The sequence below is a fragment of the Pristis pectinata genome, chromosome 11, assembly GCF_009764475.1.
Source record: "Pristis pectinata isolate sPriPec2 chromosome 11, sPriPec2.1.pri, whole genome shotgun sequence".
NCBI lineage: Eukaryota > Metazoa > Chordata > Chondrichthyes > Rhinopristiformes > Pristidae > Pristis > Pristis pectinata.
Genome location: NC_067415.1, coordinates 27,847,945 through 27,868,316, shown reverse-complemented (window position 1 = coordinate 27,868,316; position 20,372 = coordinate 27,847,945). Strand labels below are relative to the sequence as shown.

Here is a 20,372-nt window from a genome sequence, read left to right as displayed (position 1 = left end):
TTATGCTTTTTTTTTCCCATTTAAATATTGGATATTTAAAGTTTCCTCACAAACATTTCATCCACAGGTTTTTTTTCTATGTGTTTTTAATCATATCTTCCAAAATAGTATGAATGAATAAACTTGATTATTAGGGATAGTCAGCATGGCTCTGTGCATGGGAGGTCATGTCTTATAAACTTGCTTCAGTTTTTTTTGAAGAGGTGACAAAGATGATTGATGAGGGTAGGGCAGTGGATGTTAACTAAATGGACTTTAGTAAAGCATTCGACAGGATTCCTCAAAGTAGGCTGGCCCAGAAGATTAAGGCACACGGGATACATAAAGTCTTGGTAGATTGGATTCAAAATTGGCTTGGCTATAGAAGTCAGAGGGTAGTACTGGAGGGGTGTTATTGTGACTGGAGGTCCGTGACCAGTGGTGGTCTACAGAGATCAGTGCTGGGACTTCCATTGTTTATGATATATATAAATAATTTGGATGAAAGTGTAGGTGGGCTGATTAGTAAGATTGCTGATGACATGAACACTGGTGGAGTCATGGATAGTAAGAAAGGTTGTTAAAGGATACAACAGGATGTAGATCAGCTGAAAATATGGGTGGAGAAATGGCAGACGGAGTTTAATCCAGACAAGTGTGAAGTGTTGCACTTGGGGAGGTCAAATGTATGAGGAAGATATATAGTAAATGGCATGACCCTTGAGAGCATGGATGTACAGAGGGATCTTGGGGTGCAAATCCATTGCTCCCTGAAAATGGCAACATAAGTAGGATAGAGTGTTCAAATGCTCCGCCTTTATCAGTCGGAGCATTTGAACATAAAAGTCAGGAAGTCATGTTGCAGCAACTTTGGTTAGGCCACATTTGGAGAAAATGTGTGCAATTCTAATCACAGCAGAAGGATCTGGAGGTTTTGCAGAGGGTGAAAAAGAAGGTTACCAAGTTTTTGTCTGGATTAGAGAGCATTAGCTATAAGGAGAGCTTGTTTTCTCTGAAGTGTTAGCGGCTGAGGTGCGACCTGATAGAAATACATAAAATAATGAGAGGCATAGATAGGGTAGATAGTCAAAGTCCTTTTCCCAGGGAGGAAATGTCAAATACCAGAGAGCAAAGCTTTAAGACAAGAGGGCAAAAGTTTAAAGGAGATTTGTGAGGGAAATTTTTTTACACAGAACTGTAGATGCCTGGAACGTGCTGCCAGGGGAGGTGGTGGAGGCAGATATGATAGTAGCATTTAAGACGAATTTAGCCAGGAATGTGAGTGGGCTGGGGATGGAGGGATATACCATGTGCAGGCTGATGGAATTAGTGTAAATTGGCACCATGGTCAGCACAGACATTGTGGGCCGAAGGGCCTGTTCTATGTTTTTAATTTTTTCTTTTTGTTTCAATATCTTTTTCCTTTTCTATCTCCAATTGCTGATATTTAAAGTAATTGTTATCTTGACAATTTACACCTTCACCCTTTCACAGACATTCCTCTGTTGTCTCCACCCTCCTCCTCTCTGCAACATGCTTGTTTTCTCGATTTTTCCAGTTCTGATGAAGGGTCCTTGACCTGAAATGTCAACTCTGTATCTGTCTCAATAGATACTGCTCGACCTGCTTCCAGCATCAGTCTAGTAAAGCTTCTCTGAACTGCTTCCAATGTATTTATATCCTTCTTTTAATTAAGTAGATCAATACAGTACTGAGTACTCCAGATGTTGTCTTACCAATGTCCTACATAACTGAAGCACAACCTATTTTTCCCTTGCAATAAATGATAACATTCTTTTACCTTTCCCAATTTGCCGTACCTGTTTCCTAGCTTTCTGCAAATTATGCACTAGGACACCCCCCCCCCCCCCCCCCCCCATCTATGAGCTCTACAACCTCTCACCATTTAGATAATATGCTTTCTTATTTTTCCTGTTAAAGTGGCAGCATACGGTATACAGGTATTGGCCATGTTCTTCATATAAAAAAGTAAGAATATGCATTTGCAGAGCATATAGGCAATCTTGCATTTTTGTGGATGGGAAAGACTGATTCATATAGACCACTTAGTATGGATTATTTAACTTCCTTCTGTGTGTACTGTGCATCTTTTCATTGGGTTGCCACTTGTAAAAAGGGTTCCACTTCCACTCTTTCTTATTCTGACCTCTGTGCTGAGTGAAAGAGGGTACATGAGCTATAATAGGTATTGAGCTGAATTTTAAAGTTCCTGCTGTGTTGGTAGTAGTGACTGCAAAAGGTACTGATCCTAAGTTTTCTACAGTAGTTTGTCAGAATTACTTTAATACTGTGATTCCTCATGGAAGGCTCATTCAGAAAGTTAGGAGGCATGGGATCCCGGGAAACTTGGCTGTGTGGATTCAGAGTTGGATCGCCCATAGAAGATGGGATGGTGGTAGATGGAGTGTATTCTGCCTGGAGGTCGATGACCAGTGGTATTCCGCAGGGATCTGTTCTGGGAACCCTGCTCTTTGTGACTTTATAAATGACTTGGATGAGGATGTGGAAGGATGGGTTAGTAAGTTTGCTGATGGCATGAAGGTTGGAGGTGTTGTGGATAGTGTAGAAGGTTGCTGTAGACTACATTAGGACACTGATAGGATGCAGAGCTGGGCTGAGAAGTGGCAGATGGAGTTCAATCTGGAAAAGTGTGAAGTGATACACTTTGGAAGATTGAATTTGAAGGCAGAATACAAGGTTAATGGCAGGACTCTTAGCAATGTGGAGGAACAGAGGGATCTTGGGGTCCACGTCCATACATCCCTCAAGGTTGCCGCGCAGGTCGATAGGGTTGTTAAGAAGGCGTATGGTGTGTTGGCCTTCATTAGGCAGGGTATTGAGTTCAAGAGCCGCGAGGTAATGCTGCAGCTCTGTAGAACTCTGGTTAGACCAGTTCTGGTCGCCTCATTATAGGAAGGATGTGTAAGCTTTAGAGAGAGTGCAGAGGAGATTTCCCAGGATGCTGCCTGGATTGGAGAGCATTTCTTATGAGGTCAGGTCGAGTGAGCTAGGACTTTTCTCTTTGGAGAGGAGGAGGATGAGAGGTGACTTGATAGAGGTGTACAAGATGATAAGAGGCATAGATTGAGTGGACAGTCAGAGACTTTTTCCCAGGGCGAAAATGGCTAACACGAGGGGGCATAATTTTAAGGTGATTGGAGGTAGGTATAAGGGGGATGTCAGAGGTAAGTTTTTAACACAGAGGGTGTTCGGTGTGTGGTACGCACTGCCAGCAGAGGTTGTGGGGCAGATACATTAGGAACATTTAAGAGACTCTTAGCCACATGAATGATAGAAAAATGATAGAAAATATGTGGGAGAGAAGGGTTAGATAAATCTTAGAACAGGATAAAATATCAGCACAACATCATGGGCTGAAGGGCCTGTACTGTGCTATTATGTTCTATGGTTAACCTAACATATTATTTTGCCATTTCCTGACTAATTAGTGACATTAATAATACATGAGTAAACTTCTGCTCTGCTGATTGAAATTGCATTCCAAGTATGACATTTTATGGATTCTGGAATTAGTGACACAAAGGAGTTGGCAAAGGATTCAGCTTTGTGGATTCCTGCTGAATGTCATAGTGAAGCTTTCAGAACCTGCCAGGACATCATATTACCTGCTGATAGAAATGGAAGACACCAACACACTGAAGGTCATCACAGAAGCACCCTCCTGGATTCAGTGTCATGTGCAGTTTGTTGACATCTTACTTTGCATGCCAATATTCAGTAGTATTTCATTAAAAAAAAAGTGGTTCTAACACTGACCCCTGGGAAACACCAGAGTTTACCATTCTCCTATTTGAAAAACAATTGTTTATCACAAATCTCAGCTTTCTGCCTGTAAGCCATTTTCTCATTCATACAGCCACTGATACTTTATTTTCCATGGACCTCAATTTTGTTAATTAACCTACTACCTGGCACTTTGTCAAAAACCATCTGAGTCTCCATTCAGATGGCATGTACTGCATTCCCTTCATCAACCTTCTCTGTTATCTCATCGAAAAATTCAATCAAATGGCTAAATGGGGTTTTCCTTTTTGCTGGTTCTACTTTATTAGTTCAAAATTCTCCTAGTGCGTATTAATTTATTTTCAGATCATTGTTTCTAAAATTGTTGTACCACTGGCTGCCAGGCTTGATCCTTATAGTCCTCTTATGAACAAGGGTATCACATTTGTCAAACCATTCTTCTGGCACCTTCCCTGTATCTACAGAGGACTGGATACTTATGGCTGGCCTTTCTGCAATTCCTACCCTTGCATCTGTCAGCAACCAAGAACGAATCCCATTCAGACCAAGAGACATTTGCTTTAAGCATGTCCAGCCTCTCTAGCTCTGCCCATTTAACAATTTTCACCTCACTGGTTACTTCTACTGCTTCCCCGTCCACTGAGATTTTGGCAGCATCCTCTTCTGCATAAACTGACTCACTAAATTCTCTTTGCCCTCGAACAGGGTCACCTAAGCATCTCCACTCTGGCTCCTGTGAGCTGTTGGTAGTTTAAAGAATACTCATTATGTATTACAGCCATGCCTTCCACCTTTTAATCATAGATCGCTTTCCTAGACCGTAAGTGTTCCCACCTCTTTGGCATTTCCTCGGAACCAAGTATGACTGACTTCCACTCCGGTTTTGTGGGGTTTGAGATGGTTAATAAGGCCAGTGTGAGAATTGCAATCTCTTCCACAGACAGGTCAAAAGGTTGTTGATGGGTAGATAGCTTGTGAGGTGGTTGGAAAGGATAAATGTCAGTAGGTGAAACATGTACAAATTTATTTACTAAGTTTATGTTGACAAAGTTTCTATTGCTAAGTTTACTGGCTTATTATTAATTTCATGATTTCCAAACCTGTGTGTATCGTAGATCTCACAACTGGCACCCTTTGATGAAATAAATGCTAAATTGTTTGTATCATTTTGGCTATTTCCTTAAAAATGTCAGCATTAGCAAAATCTGTAGTCAGGCTATGAAGTGAAATAACAAGAAGTTTCATTTTTATTACACTTTTGAATGCATAAGGAGATGCCTGAAAGCACAACACAAAATCAGGAACACAAAACTGTGAGGGGAAGTATGGAGAACATTAAGCTGAGGGACCAGGTATGAGTATAGTAAGAAGCAGAAATACCTTTTGATATTGCCTGCAGTCACATCAATCTCGCTCACATCTACAGATTGATCTGTGGACAATACTGAAGCCTTTGGGCCACAATGGCTTCTTATCAAAAATCACTCCTGCTCTTTCTGGACTGTTTTAGACCATGCTAAACAGGGGCTAGGTTTGATGCAGGGATTATATCAAACTGATCCTCATATTGAGGAAAAGATCAGAAATAAATAGGATCCAACAGTTTGTTTAAACATTGAGTCAGAAAAATTAATAACCTGAAAAAAAATTGAAGCAGTTTAGTTCAATTTCAGGGTTTTATTGAAGGATGTCAATGTGCCTTTTGCAGTGCCTTCTACTGACAAGACATCCCAAGGCAGGTTACAAAATACTTTTCAAAGTATTGTAAGATGGGACATGTGATGGCCTGCATATGCACAGCAAGCTCCAATTAATATTAGAAAGGGGACTGAGTGCAGGATCAAGCAGTAGACTAAAGTATTTCAATTTCAAACTGGCTGAGATACCAACCAGGATTTGATGGCAACAAGAACAAAGACAAGGGTGTTAGGATTTATTTGACAATAATAATTAATGTTAATCAGGATAAATATTTTGTTCATTCTGTTCATGACGCAGGAAGGGCTATTTGGAAAGTTTAGTTCGTTAATCAGGAAAAGTAAAATGTTGGTTGCATACTGTACATATGCAGTCTAACAGTAAGGTAGATGCTTGATGGTTGTGACAGAATTCTCAGTTGAAAACCATAAAACTAATAATAGTAATAAAAATCTTTAAATGGAACAATACTTCTTGTTTTTAAATATAGTACTTTCACAATTCAATGCTTGATATCTATCTGAAAGGAACAGAAAGTGTTTGGAGATGTTTATTGAAATTTATACAGAAACCTACATGCTTGGTTTACCACAAAACTATAACGCCCATGTGAGGCTATTGGTGGCTTTTGAGGAAAATAATTGCTTTGGGAGATTTAGAGTTGATTTTTTTTTCCATGGGCCTCAATTTTACTAATCAGACTTTGTAATTCTGACAAAGCTTTAACACTTGTCAACTGTGGCCCAGAAATTTGGATATGAGATGCTGATTTCTTTTCTGGGCTATGTAAATAAAAATCTTTTTCTGAAGTAGAATGACTATTATGACTTCATAGGCTGAATCATGCGAAGCTGGAAGCTTTTACTGGACATGTTTGATTGTGAATTATGTTTGTGTCATATGCTGTACTTTTCACGTCAGATTTGCGCTAAGTGACATGAATCACCATGTAATGCTGCCTTAGAATGCAGTTGGGGAAATTGGTCCACGTGGTTCTGTGATGCACTTGTTGTCGGACACAGGCACACAACTAAAGATTTCTGTGAAAACATTGCAATAGGATAAGAATGGAGTGGACTATGAGTGAAAGATAAGGATACAGGCTAGGGTTGCTTTGAGAAATAGTGAGTTGTTGCTGCTGAAGAGTATGCATATGTTGGTACATGGTTTTTGATTGTGGATCTCAGAATGCAGCAAGAGCCATGAACTGAGAAACACTTAATGATGTGCTCTGTAATCATGTGGGGAACCTTTTATGGAAACTGTTCAAAGATCGTGGCAGTGAGTTTACATCCTGTCACTCTATGGTGTAGTATGTTGGAATTTAGTGCACCCATTTCATTTGCGTTTCCTTCAAAGGAACATTTCAGTGTAATAAATCACGAAGAAAAACAAAAGACTGAAGTTGCTGGAAATTTGAACTAAAACCAGAAAATATTAGAAATACTCAGCAGCACAGGCAACATCTGTGTGAAAAAAGTTTCTGTTGAAATCAGAGTCAGAGTCATTCAGCATGGAAACAGTCCCTTTGGTCCACCAGCACCCATTTATACTAACCTTAATTGCATTTTATCCTCGTATTCCTATCAATTCTTCCCAGATTCTGCTACTCACCTGCACACTAGGAGCATGTTACAGTTATCAATTAACCTACCCATGTACTCATCTTTCATATGTAGGACGAAACTGGAGCACCCAGAGGAAACCCACCCAGTCATAGGAGAACTTGCAAACACTACACAGAGATTTGAGGTTACATGACCCAAGTGTTTCCAGAATTTTTGTTTTCATTAAAATATGATTGTTACGTTTGATATTATTACAAATCTTGCGGATATGACCGTTTCCTCTGCAAAATGTCATTTCCAATTATTACAATACTTCATTGCATGCTTATTTTGTTAAAATACCCCAGATAAATGTAATTGAATTTTCCTATGGAAACATGCTTTTCCAACACTTTGATTTTTGTCCCCAATAAATCACATTTTAATTAATCAAAACAAGGTCATAATACAGAAATGCAAATTTATTTACATTTTATGTTCACCAAGAGCATTGTGAAGATTTTTATTTAAGAAGATTTCTGTCATCAACTTGGGCTTCAACTGGATGCTTTTATCTTGTAATATCTGTGCATTCTGAACATATGCGGTTTGCAGACTTCCCTGGCATTTGATCCACTAACAGGAATAAAGGGTGTTCCCTCATCCTGTGAGGATTTGAGAGTTTCATTGTTTTTTTTCTGAAATAGATTGAGAGAAAATTCTTAATAAATTTCAGAAGTTATTAACTTTGTCAAATATTAACTATTGTGACAATGTAAACTTAAGAACTGCATCAATTAATTTTGAACAAATAGTAATACCCTACATTTTTGACGTCTGCGCTCTTGGTGCATCTTGGAACTGTACATCAAAAAATTGTACACCGCAACCTTCGAGTTTTGATCCCTTCATATTAAGAAGGAAACAAATTAAATCTAAATCCTTCAAGCAGGACCACTATACTGTTTCAGTAGTATGCCAGACCACATTCTCTGAGGCCCCTAAGCCTATAACTGACCCCAGAGCCTTCTCTCCCATATCTATAACTTTGAAGATTTTCTTTCAGTGATCCAGATTCTAGGAATCTTAAATGTTCCTTGAATTCCCCCTTCCCCTTTGTTGTTGGACCTAGGAAAGTCCAGTGAGAAGGCTGATCAGTGTCAAGATTCCCAGTCCAATACTGCTAGCACCTATGCTCCTTGTGTTGGTCCCAGAGCCATCCCAAGCATCTGGATTCTGGGTAATACCCCTTACTATAACACTGCTACTGTTACTGGACAGTTTCTTCTCTTTCCTGTCTGTGCATGTAGCTTCTCTCCATTTTAAATTCCATTACTGTCTTCTATTAGAAAGAGACTATTTCCAGACATTGCGAGGTCAAAAATGAGGAGGGCATAGGTACGAATTGTAATAGATTTAGAGCAAAAGGTAGAAAAAACTTTACATACTGACCCTTGCAGAAGGTGAAATTTACTCTCAGATTATGTGATGAAGACAGAAACTGACTGATCATTTCCTTGGAGCTGCTGATGTTCTTAAAAAATACTAGATTAGAATGAATCACTACTGTTGTGTACTGGGCTAAGGCCTTGTAACTCCATATACAGTATAATGGATTTTTGTTGCAGGAACAATGAATATGATCTGAAACTTTGGGAAGCAATGCCTTTGGAATATAGCACAGTGCCTATTTGAAAGATGTGATACTGCTCCTCCTCGATTTTTTTTTAACCATAATGCCAGAGGCCAAGGACTAATTATTTAAAATGGGAGTAGGAGAAAAATAGCAAGAGACTGGAAGCTCAAGGTTACCCTTTCCTTCAGTTTCTCATCAAGATGTGTAAGTGCATCTTGAGTGATAATAGTGGAGGAATATCCTCTTCACTTTAAATCCTGAGCAGTGTTTGTTTATATAAACATGATTGTATAAGTTATTTGGTTTTGCTGTGCAGATTACGCAGCAAAATAGCACTAAAGGTATTCAGTGATAAAATTGAAGATGACATGTTTTCACTTAATGTGAACAAAAACTACGATTTGGGACAATTGTGAATAAACTTGAAACAATTTCTAAAATGTTTTAAAGATGAAAAACTGGAAAAGATAATCTATTTATGTAAGACTAAAAACTTAAATGAAATCATAATAGCCATCAATCTGATGACTTTGTTTGATATGAAGTGACATCCAATCCTGTTTATGGGGATACACGTATTCTGTTAAAAATCATGTGGGATTGTGGTGGATTACTGGTACCCCACAACCCAATTAGTATTTTACCTCCACTGCTTCTCCACTCCTTTCCTCCCTACCTCTGCCAATAGTGCTGGGTAGTGGTGGTGGTCAGGTAGAGCCTGTGATTGTGAAGGATTTCTTGCTACCACTATCTCCTAGAGCTGCGATGTGGAAGTTAGCACTATGAATGTAAAATTGTGATAACTACTTAAAAAAAAAAGTAATGGTCCATTCAGTGGTATTCATACTGTCCAGCTGGCACCAGAGTTTTATCTTGCTTGATCTCAAGTGAAGGCTTTGATGAAAGTCATATTTTCAACCTTCTATCCACTCTGCTCCTTTTAAGGTTTTCTTGTACAATCTTCTGTTGTTTTTTGAGCTGTTTTGGTGAAGTTATTGGTTGCATTTAAATTCAAAAGCTTGCACATTGTAAAGTCCATTAATTCAGATGAATAATGATTGTTTTCTATTTGACCTTCTTGTTTTGAAATTATGTATTGAATGGAATCAACTAATGTCAGGAATACTATCCTTTTGGAAGTTGCTAAATGTTTCAGTTAAGAGAAGAAAACTGTTTTTCAAGTTTTCACTTGCTGTTCCTTTCTTTGTTATTTATTTATATTTAATTCTGATGTAGTTCTGCAATTTGTTCTGCATCTGCTTTCTCATGTTCTCTGTTCCTCAATTATGTGTTATAACTATATTGTAGATTTTTCTTAATTCCATTTTATAATTTTGTGTATTTTTGTGTGTTTCTGGTGATTTGATGTTTTTAAATTAATTTTCTTCATCTCTTATTTCCACTTTGTTTCTGTCAAGCAGGAATAATTCTAATTTCATGAACCAAAATACCCCTTTCCCTTCTCTTCTTGCCCTACCATTTTAAACAATGAAACCATTCTCACTTTTGTGACCATATCTTCTTTCATTGTCGAAAGGATTCAGATTGAAACTTTGCAACTTTCTCTTCCAAAGTTTGGAATTTTTGCAAGCTTGCCTAGAAATTCTAATGGATCCAAGTTGACTGAGATTGCCTGTCATTTTGGTTGCTCTTGGGACAATTAGGTCTTCCAAATGTAAGGCTGGATTGACTGAGTTTGGGATTTGGCATGTGTTTGGATACTGTTTGACCTTTCCCATGACATATCATGTTGGACTACTAATTATTGCTTGAGTCTACTTTGTCTGCTGGCCTGGAAAAGTTCAGAGGGTCATAGAGTGATATAGCTCAGAAATAGGTCCCTTGGTTCACCAAGTTCACACCAACCATCAAACACCCATTTTACACTTATCCTACATTAATCCCATTTTATTCTCCCCATATTCCCATCAATTCCCTCTTCCCAATGCCCCAGATTCTACCACTCACCGACACACTAGGGGTAATTTGTAGTGGCCAATCAACTTATCAACTTGCATGTTTTTGGGATGTGGGAGGAGACCAGGGCATCTGTAGGAAAACCACTTGGGTCACAGGGAAAACATGCAAACTCCACACAGACAAGAACCCAAGGTCAGGTTTAAACGATTCACTGGAGCTATGATGCAGCAGCTCTACTAGCTGCACCATTGTGCTGACCCTGAAAGACTATGGCATCTTTCTCTATAGAGTGTTGCTGGTGTGTCCTAGGTGTTGAAGTCGAGCATTTTCACCAACGTTTACATCATTTTGTTATTTAACCACTCAGCAGCAACAAATAAAGTAAAACATATACAACGTTCAAAACTTCTTATACATGTAAAAAAAATTTGGTTAATCACCTGAATAAGAATAATTTTTTCAGATACACATCAAAGTGTTATACAAATACAATCTATTCATATGCTCATGTTTCTTGCTCATTTTTATTAATTAATCAAAAAAAATTTATTATTACTATACCCAGATTCCCAATTAGCCACCTTTAGCCAATAAGTAGTGTAATGGCCAATACTGGATTTGTTAATATGAATATAAATATCAATCCTCACTGTGAAGTTATGCATGTGGATTAAGTTTTCAACAAAAGTAGCTTGCTTTGTAAGTTATCCTCTGTAAAGTATTTTGACAGAATGTGGTTATGAAAGAGAGAGAAAGTTAAAGACGTAAATATTAACACAGAGGATCTTATTCCCATCAACCATCCTGCCCCCCCCCCCCCCCCCCCACTGACTCTACCACTCATCTACACAATATGGAATAATTTTCTAGGTCTTTTGAGATCATAGAAATATTACAAATATTGCTTGTTGGATACAGTTTAACCTTTTCCATGACATGTCATGTTGGACTACTAATTATCACTTTGCTGGCCTGGAAAAGTTCAGAGTGCTACAGCATAGAAACAGGCCCTTCACCTCACCAAGTTCACACCCATCATCAAGCAACCATTTACAATATGGAATAATCTTCCAGTTCTTTTGAGATTGTGGAAATCTTACTTGTGGAATATAATTGATCCAAAGTAACTTCAAGTCAGTTGAAATTAAAGATAAAACACTGACACAAACTTGGAGCTTTACTGTGATGACTTTCTGATTGAGTGCCTTCAGTGGTTGGAAAGATAATTCATTTTTTTTGTATGGAATTGTTGTTTGTGTTAAACGTTCTCAGATGATTAATCAGTATTTATAGTGCCTGTGACTGCAAATTTTACATGATCTGGTCAGGTAGGTGATTTGGTGGACTAATTACCTTTGAACTGCTCAGTTCTACAGATTTAGCATCTTTTGGAATTTTTTTCCTCTTTCATTTTGCAGTTCTAGTAGTTCCACATTATGTGAGGCCCGTGTCAGGGTTGCTTGGAAAAACAAAATCCTTGCACAGATTCTATAAGATTAAAAGACAATAAAAGGATTTAGACTGGTTAATTTAGCTATGGGATTGTGTTTTACCATGATTTATTTTCAGAGAAATATGTTAATATAAGATTATAATGCTTTGAGATAAATTCCATGTGTAGATAATGTATCTGTCAGACAGGCTAGCTGGTTCTCTTTGTGCTACTCATCAAATTTCTGCCTCATTCAAATCACACATAAGATTGGAGGATCTGGCCTGTATTGTCTAAACCTAAACTAGTAAGGTGTAAACTAAAACTTTATCACCGATACTTGGTACAGTCACTTTTCCCTGGCTCTGTTCATCCTGTTATCAAATTGTATTTATTTAAGTGATAGCATAACTAAAGGAAGCGAGTTAATTAAATATTTCATTATAAGACATGAGCTACAAATCACACTGGTTTTGGAATCAAAGTAATTTCAAGTCATTTGAAACTAAAGATAAAACATTGACACTGACAAGAATCTTCAGTGTGATGAGTACTTGACGAGTTGAGTGATATACAAAGGAACAGAGCTACCCATATGTTAATTCATTTTCATTAATATTTCCCCTTTTGTCATCTTCAGGCATTCCTATGATAAGCTTGCAATGATTGTTGCAAATTCCTTTAGAATTTTAGGCTTGTTTCAGCATAACTAGAATTTGGTTTCACAAGTTTCATTGCAATTCTATTTAAAGGTGTAAAGTCTACAGTTTAAACCACATGAAGTTTGTTGAAATTCCAACAAGGTTCGCTGTTTGCCCTATGTAATATCCCATGGGATAAAAGAAAGCAAACATTTTTTTTTCATATTTTTATTTGTTACACTTTTTCCAGGCATTTGGTATGAAAAATGTTCCAGACTGAAGCATGACAGAGCAATATTTTGACCCCCTGTTCATATTCAAATTTAATTACATCATTGTCACTGTGCCATCAGCTGCCAAGGCCCCAAGTTCTGAAGTTCTTCCTAAAGACTTCCAGCCTTTTTACCTGATTTTAATGCACTTCTTAAAACTGAGCTCCGAACAAGCATGGGTCACCTGCCCTTATATGGCTTGATGTAAAATTTTGTTTTATAATAGACCTCTGAAGTCTCCTGGGAGACTTGCTACATTAAATATGCTGTATTTTGCTACATTAAATAAGTTGTTATTTTTCCTGGCATGGCTGAAGTGTGTGTCTTGATGGCAGCTATTGTTAAGCTTGGAGTCTAAAATCTAATTTCAGTTTTTGGCATTTATTTTGCTTATGAGTAACTGATATTTTTATTCATTGCATGAGTACATTGATGGCATGTTCTCTGTTGCAAAATTGAGATATAAAATTTCACAGAAATTTGCTTGACATATTTAATGATAACTGAGAAATACTGCTGAAAATATTTCACTAAATCCAGCTTTATAGCAGCATGTTGAAAAGGAACGAAGCCGTTTTTAAAATATGTATATTGAATTTAATATGGTTTGTATATTACTGTTCCTTGTTACCTTTGTTTGTGATGAAATGGTTAGACTGAGTCTAATTCAGCTTTTTGCTGTTTAGTACTGGTAAAATATTGAAGATTGATAATTTTTTTTTTGTAAACTTGTTCTGTACCTTAAACTTATTCAGGCAAACATGCAGAAGACATTTTTGGTGAACTGTTTAATGAAGCCAGTAACTTCCATATCCGAGCAAACTCTCTTCAAGATAGAATTGATCGTTTGGCTGTCAAAGTTACTCAACTGGACTCTACAGTGGAGGAAGGTGAGTAATTCCTCTGTGTGCTAATGTTGTGATGATTATTACGTTACCTTAAGAATTGATATCTTTTTCCATTAGTTCACTTAAAGATATATATGTTTTTTCTTAGATTTTAAATAATGACTATTTACAAGGTTACAATATGGAAAGAAAACAGATTCTTGCAAATTAATGATGTACATCTTGCATATTTTTTTCTTTCTTTTTGGTACCAGGAATAGAAAGCTGATCCAGCTAAACCTTTCCCAAAGTTTAAATTTCTTTTAAAATGAAACATTGAATATAAATTTACTCAAATTTTAAATTACAAGTAGATGTGAATTCAGTAATAAAACAATTAAGTTATCCACCTTTATGTGTTTTAAACAAGCAGAAAAAAAGATTTTGTGTACTACGTGGTTTATTTTCAATGAGAATTAAACCATAAATGAAAATCGAGAACTTACAGAATGATTTGTGAAGTCTGTGATTTTTGTTCCAGGTTCCACCTAGCTTCTACTGCATAATGTATAGAGGGCCTGAACATAAACACAGGTGTCCATCATCTGCCACTTCTGAGATCTTCATTTGTCTTGGAATGGGCTATGCAGTTCATAAGTCATTCCTGCAATAGTAGCCCTTCAAAGTGCCTGTCAGGCTTATTTTCATGCATCTTAAAAGGGATGTCCCTGAGCCTAGCACTCAGAATCGGGTGTGATGCCCTTTGTAAGTTATTTATTTATCTCTTCCTTGTGACCTGCCCAACCCAAAAGCTTATGACCGATATGCACCTACTGAACCCTTGCCTCCCCTACCCACACATTACCCTTCCCAATTCCCAGCAAACATCCAACCCTCCCCTACCATTCCACAATCAGCAATCACTAGTAGCTGCCTCTCGGCACCCCCAATATCTGAGTCTTTTTTTTCCAATGACTTCCCTATACCTCGAGCTTTGGGTGCTATTGATTTTTCAAGAGGCAGACCCATGGCCAAGTGGCCACTGGTGCACCATGCTGTGACAGCTTACTGCCTATGCAGGGATGCCAGGAAAATTCTTAGCCAATACCATTCTTCCATTTGCAAGTTTGTCCACGGTAGTAGTTTGCAATGAACTGAATCTTTGAGCATTGGTTTTACTTGCTGAATTTTAAATGTCCTTTCACAAGCTAATCTGCCTGAGTTCTTGTAAGATAATTATTAAAGATGAAAGGAATCTTGTGCAACAGCATGCAGATTCCAGAAAAATCACACTCTGTTGTGAATCACTTTTATATATTTACGCAATTAGTACGATTTTAAAAGATTTTCAAGAACAGAGGGAATTATGGATATTCCTACACCAATCTTTGAAGCTGAAAAGTTGAAAAGTATATGGAATCTTAGGTTTTATAAATGGAGTTAAAAAGTACTAAAACAAGGATGTTGTGATAAATCTTTATAGGTAGCTAATTAGGGTCCAGTTGGCCTTGCATATTGTAACTGATTCTGGTCAAAATGCTCAAGGATGAAACTTAAGGCCATGTTGAGAGAAGAGTGAATTACTACAATGATGCCAGTGATGCAAGATAAGTTATTGGGAAATAAAGGGAAACTGGGTTTACTCTTAGAAGAGGAGAGGTTAAGGGGTGGTTTGATAGGTGGGGGTGGCGTTGCGGGGAGTGGAGTAAAAATTGTCAAGGATTTAGAGTATAAAAAGATAAACTATTTGCAAAAAAAAAAGCAAAGGCTCCTCTTGTGCCACAATAGTTTATAACTATGTGCCAAGTATTACTGAATCTAGACACACATGTACAAACATATACATTAAGAATAAGAATAGGCCACTTAGCTCCCTCGAGCCTGTTCCACATTCAATGTATTCATCATAGCTACATTCCCTCTTAACTGGTAAGATTTCATCTCTTGCTTATCAAGAATCTAACTATCTCTGCCTTATAGATATAGAAAGACTGATTCTACTGCCCTTTGAGGAAGGAGTTCAAAAAATACATGACTCTCTTAGAAAAACAATTTTGCCTTACCACTGTCTTAAATGGTCAACTGCTTATTCTTAGTCACTGCAAGTTCTAGACTGCACCACAAGTGAAAACTTCCTCTCCATGACCATCATGTCAGGCCCCCTCAAGATCCAATATGTTTCAATCTGGTCCTTTTAGTTTTATTCTTCTAAACTCCAGTGGATACAAACCTTTTCTCATAAGAAAACTGAAATATTCCAGGTATCAGTCTAGTAAACTTTCCTTGAACTGCTTCCAATGCATTTATAACCTTCCTTAAATAAGAACAATGCTGTACACTGTACTGTCCTGATAGTCAGTGTTATTTAAGTCATCTCATCCATGCCCCATATAACTGAAGCATAACCTCCCTATTTTTGTGTTCATTTCCACTCACAATTTGTTCTAACATTCTCTTAGCTCTCCTAATAACTAGCTGCTTTTGTTTACTTGCTTTCTGTGAATCTTACATTAGGACACCTAGATCCCTCTACATCTTGGAGCCCTGCAGAATTTCACCATTTTGATTTCTTTTTCCCTGCCAAAATGGGCAATTTCTCATTCTCCCATATAAAATACATCTGGTCTTAACCATGCTACTTACTGTCTCTTGGAGTAGACATAGGGTGGAGCTGAGTGCTTATGTGACCTTTGCTGAGTTCCTCATAGTTTAAAGGAAAACTGCTAGTTTCAGTGATACTCGTGATTCTCAAAGGCACAAGTAACAGTTCAGAAGAGACACAAGTAAGAATTCAACTTTGATCAGAAGTACTAAAGATTTTATATAGTATTGTAACTCATTGTTTTGTTGTCCTGATAGTGTCATTTAAGTTATTGAACCTAAACGTCAACAGGGGAGTGCAGCGGATACTATAGTTCCTTTAATGCTAGTGATCAAAGATGAATTTCTTCCCGTGGTCTTCTGATGGAATTTTGTATTATGCTGGAGCATAGGAATTGGGAGAAGGCCAATAGGAGAGTAGTAATAAAAATGGAAGAATATGAAGTTTAAAAACATCCCCTGACCCATTGAATCTGAGTTCTTATAGTAATAAATCAATTTTAAAAATGTACTAATTAAGTTAACATATCTATATCTCATATACACACATTTTGGAAACTGATAAGGTTTTTTTCAGTATGCCAATGATTACTGTATTGTGCAAGGAATAATCTCAAAGTGAATACAATGTTTTAATATGAAGTATTATACAGTTTCCTTACAGGATATTAACATGAGGAAAGCTTTCAAGAGCTCCACAATGCAAGACCAACAAGTTGTTTCAAAGCGTTCAACTCCAAACCCAGTGTTGGAAATGTATAATAAGAGTGATAAGCCTCCTCCACTGAACATTCTCTCACAGTACAGGTATAGGTATAATATGAAAGCAGACATATCCTGTTTTTGGAGCTTGGAACATCTTTGTTGCAACGGGACTTCTCACTGCCACAATGCTTCTCAGTTGATTTTAATTCTCAGTTACCTTTATAGTTTTGCTATGGATCCAAGATCCTCATTTCCCTTCTATTGCTTTCTACTTGTTCCTTGACTTTGTGTTAATAGTATTAAAATTGGAAGCATCGAGACATGGAAAGCTATTCAGCATATGGTATTTATTTACTAATTAATATTGGTGCTGCTGTCCGCAAATGATACCAGTCAATCACTGCACTGCTGAAAGTGTCTGTGGTACACATAGTTCAGATGTCTGTAAGGGAGATAATACAGTGGAGAGAGTCTGCCACCCTACTTCACTGCATAAACTTTTATATCCTTATGGATGAGGTTGAGTAGAAGAGGCAAGTGCTTAATGCCAGGATGCCTTATCTAATATGAAAAAGATGTAGCAAGAAGTGGCAGCAAAAATCACATTGAGTTCCCCTGCACCTGCAAGTAGTGTACACAGAAATTTCAATGGCTGACCACTGCAAATGTTAAGCAGAAAACATCAGTGATGTATATTTCACGTGGAAAGGCAACTAGCACATGTTGACTCTGGTTAGTTCAGAATGTTAGGGAGGTTGGTGTTCCTCCTCCCCAGAGAATGAGGTCACAAGTAATTTCTTTCCTAGAGAGACAAGGATAAGGATTAATTAGGGGGACGTTAACTGGGGACTGTGATCTGTCTACACATTGAAGTGCTTGCCTCATTGTCTGACTTGCATAATGCCTTCTGAAAGATATTAAGGAGCTCAGAAGAATCCATCTCCAACCTCTTGCAGAATTTTCTATTGAGACAAAAGGGAGAATATACACGTAGAATGCTGAATATACACAGTATTCATAATTAAAGCCCGAAGGCCTAGAAATTCCATCACATAACACTACTTCATCGACATGCATTTAAAAATTGACTTTATCTCAAGGGAGTTATGAGAATTACCATGTTGTATCACTCTAGAAATTTTACCTGACACTTCCCTGAGTGATTCAATCTTGTACACCTGATGTAATTTCTGTATCCACTGTGGGTGGGATGACATTATTAGAGCTTTGGAGGTGAAATTATGTCATGGGAATGATCATTATTCTCTCTCCCACGCCCTCAAATCTCTTGCCTGCTCACTTTCCAATGTCCAGGTCCTAATACTTGGTCTATGGTTGGAATGGACAGCCACCTTCATTAATACTATTATTGAACCTGTCAATGACATAACTGCAGTCAAATGCTCCCAGATTTCTTAGTATTTGGAAAAGCAATATCAAATATGTCTGAGGGAGTACAGTGATTTGGAGCATTTATGATCTCCATTCCTCTCATTGGTGATGGTTGATACACTGAGTACTTGTTTCTGCATCACCACCTTTGCTGAAGTGTTCAATGTGGTAACATTTATTTGCAGTGAAGGATTGGAACATATCCTCATAATTTGCTTCTCTGATTTTAAAAAAAGCACTCATGACAGTGCTGCACCTTCACAACAAGACAAATAGCATGACAATGGAGACACAAGAGACTGCAGATGCTGGAATCTGGAGCAACAAACAATGTGCAGGTGGAAAGAAATTGTCAACATTTCGGGTTGAAACCCTGCATCAGGACCCTCTATTCTCAGTCCTGATGCAGGGTTTTGACCCAAACATCTGCAACTTCTTCCCTCCAACAGATGCTGCTTAACCCCCTGAGTTCCTCCAGCACATTATTTGGAGCAGCAAGCAGCATGACAATACAGCTGCTCTGATTAAACTAAGAATGACAGATTGTCTTTCTGCTCCAATCAGTACTGAGAGAGCTAAGAGTGTGGATGGTAGTCTTGTTCCTGATATAGAAGCTCAAATCATGGCACTGGTCCCTAAGGATCACCATTGTAGTTGGTTGATTGTACCTAATGATTTCTGAGTAGGTTGAGAAATTCTCAGGAATGTAGCTGCTGAAGGTAAATCTATTTCTTTTGCTTTATATCTTGTTGAACCAACAAGACTGTTCAGCTGATCAAGGCAGAGAATGCTGTAAAGATATCTTTATTAGTCACATGTACATTGAAACACACAGTGAAGTGCATCTTTTGCATAGAGTGTTCTGGGGGCAGACCGCAAGTGTTGCCACGCTTCCGGTGCCAACATAGCATGCCCACAACTTCCTAACCTGTACGTCTTTCGTATGTGGGAAGAAACTGGAGCACCCGGAGGAAACCCACGCAGACATGGAGAGAACATACAAATGTACAGAGTAATGAAGTGATGTTTTTTCTGTTGTTTGTCCACTGTTCAGATCCATTGTGGCATGGTTAGTTCATTAATGAAATTTTAATTAGTCGTAGATAATCATCCATGTGAACTTTGGGACAGAATTCACTCCTCTGTACTCGAGCAGAAACTATTATTTTTTGTATTGCAGAGATGACAAAAAAGATGGGCTTAAGTTTTACACAGATCCATCTTATTTCTTTGACTTGTGGAAAGAGAAGATGCTACAGGATACTGAAGATAAGAGGAAAGAGAAAAGAAGACAGAAGGTACAAAATATGGCAAGGGGTGGTGGATTTTTAAAACTGCAATATGGCCCAAGAATAATTAATAATTTTAAAGTCTTTATACCATGCACTGTCTTCCTATGGTGAAGCATCACAAAATAATTTGATTAAAGTCATTAAAAATAGTGGAATTAACTTTCTATATTGCTAAATTTGGAGATACTTTTATCTTAACCCCGACTAATGCAAGCTGTTTAAAAATAGACTGCTTTCAAACTCAATTTTGCAAATGCATCTATTAAAATTTTATCACTTAGCAGTGGTTTTAATGCTTTGCACATTAAAATACATGTAGGCTGCTTTTCAAAGAAGGAGACCTAAAAGTAGTATTTTTGATTGCACGTTTAAGAAAATACTTTTAAACATTTTGACTTTTGATCAAACAATTGCAGTAATATCGTCACCTTTTTTTTTAGTGTTTATGATTCACTGCATATGTCATAAAGCTTGCACCTTTGCTGTTTCACTAAGTGATGTCGAGATTGGTCAATATCTGTGATAGTCGGAAAGAATCACATATCTTGCACTCTTAGAGACTAGTTATTGTGTATCATTGGCTGAGCCTGGAAATGGCTGCTCATTGTCTTTAGAAGAGCTGCGAGGTAATGATGCAGCTCTAC

General features: G+C 37.7%; 1 protein-coding gene across 5 annotated transcripts in view; it reads left to right on the top strand.

Annotated features, from left to right (window-relative positions):
- The window catches only part of LOC127575907 (actin-binding protein WASF3-like), a 67,445-nt gene that overhangs the window by 28,252 nt on the left and 18,821 nt on the right, over nt 1–20,372 (top strand). For all 5 annotated transcript variants that reach the window (XM_052026135.1, XM_052026136.1, XM_052026132.1 and 2 more), the window contains 3 exons: nt 13,667–13,801; nt 16,993–17,146; nt 19,617–19,734. In XM_052026135.1, coding sequence (XP_051882095.1) covers nt 13,667–13,801; nt 16,993–17,146; nt 19,617–19,734 — 407 coding nt within the window. The remainder of the gene's footprint in view (nt 1–13,666; nt 13,802–16,992; nt 17,147–19,616; nt 19,735–20,372) is intronic.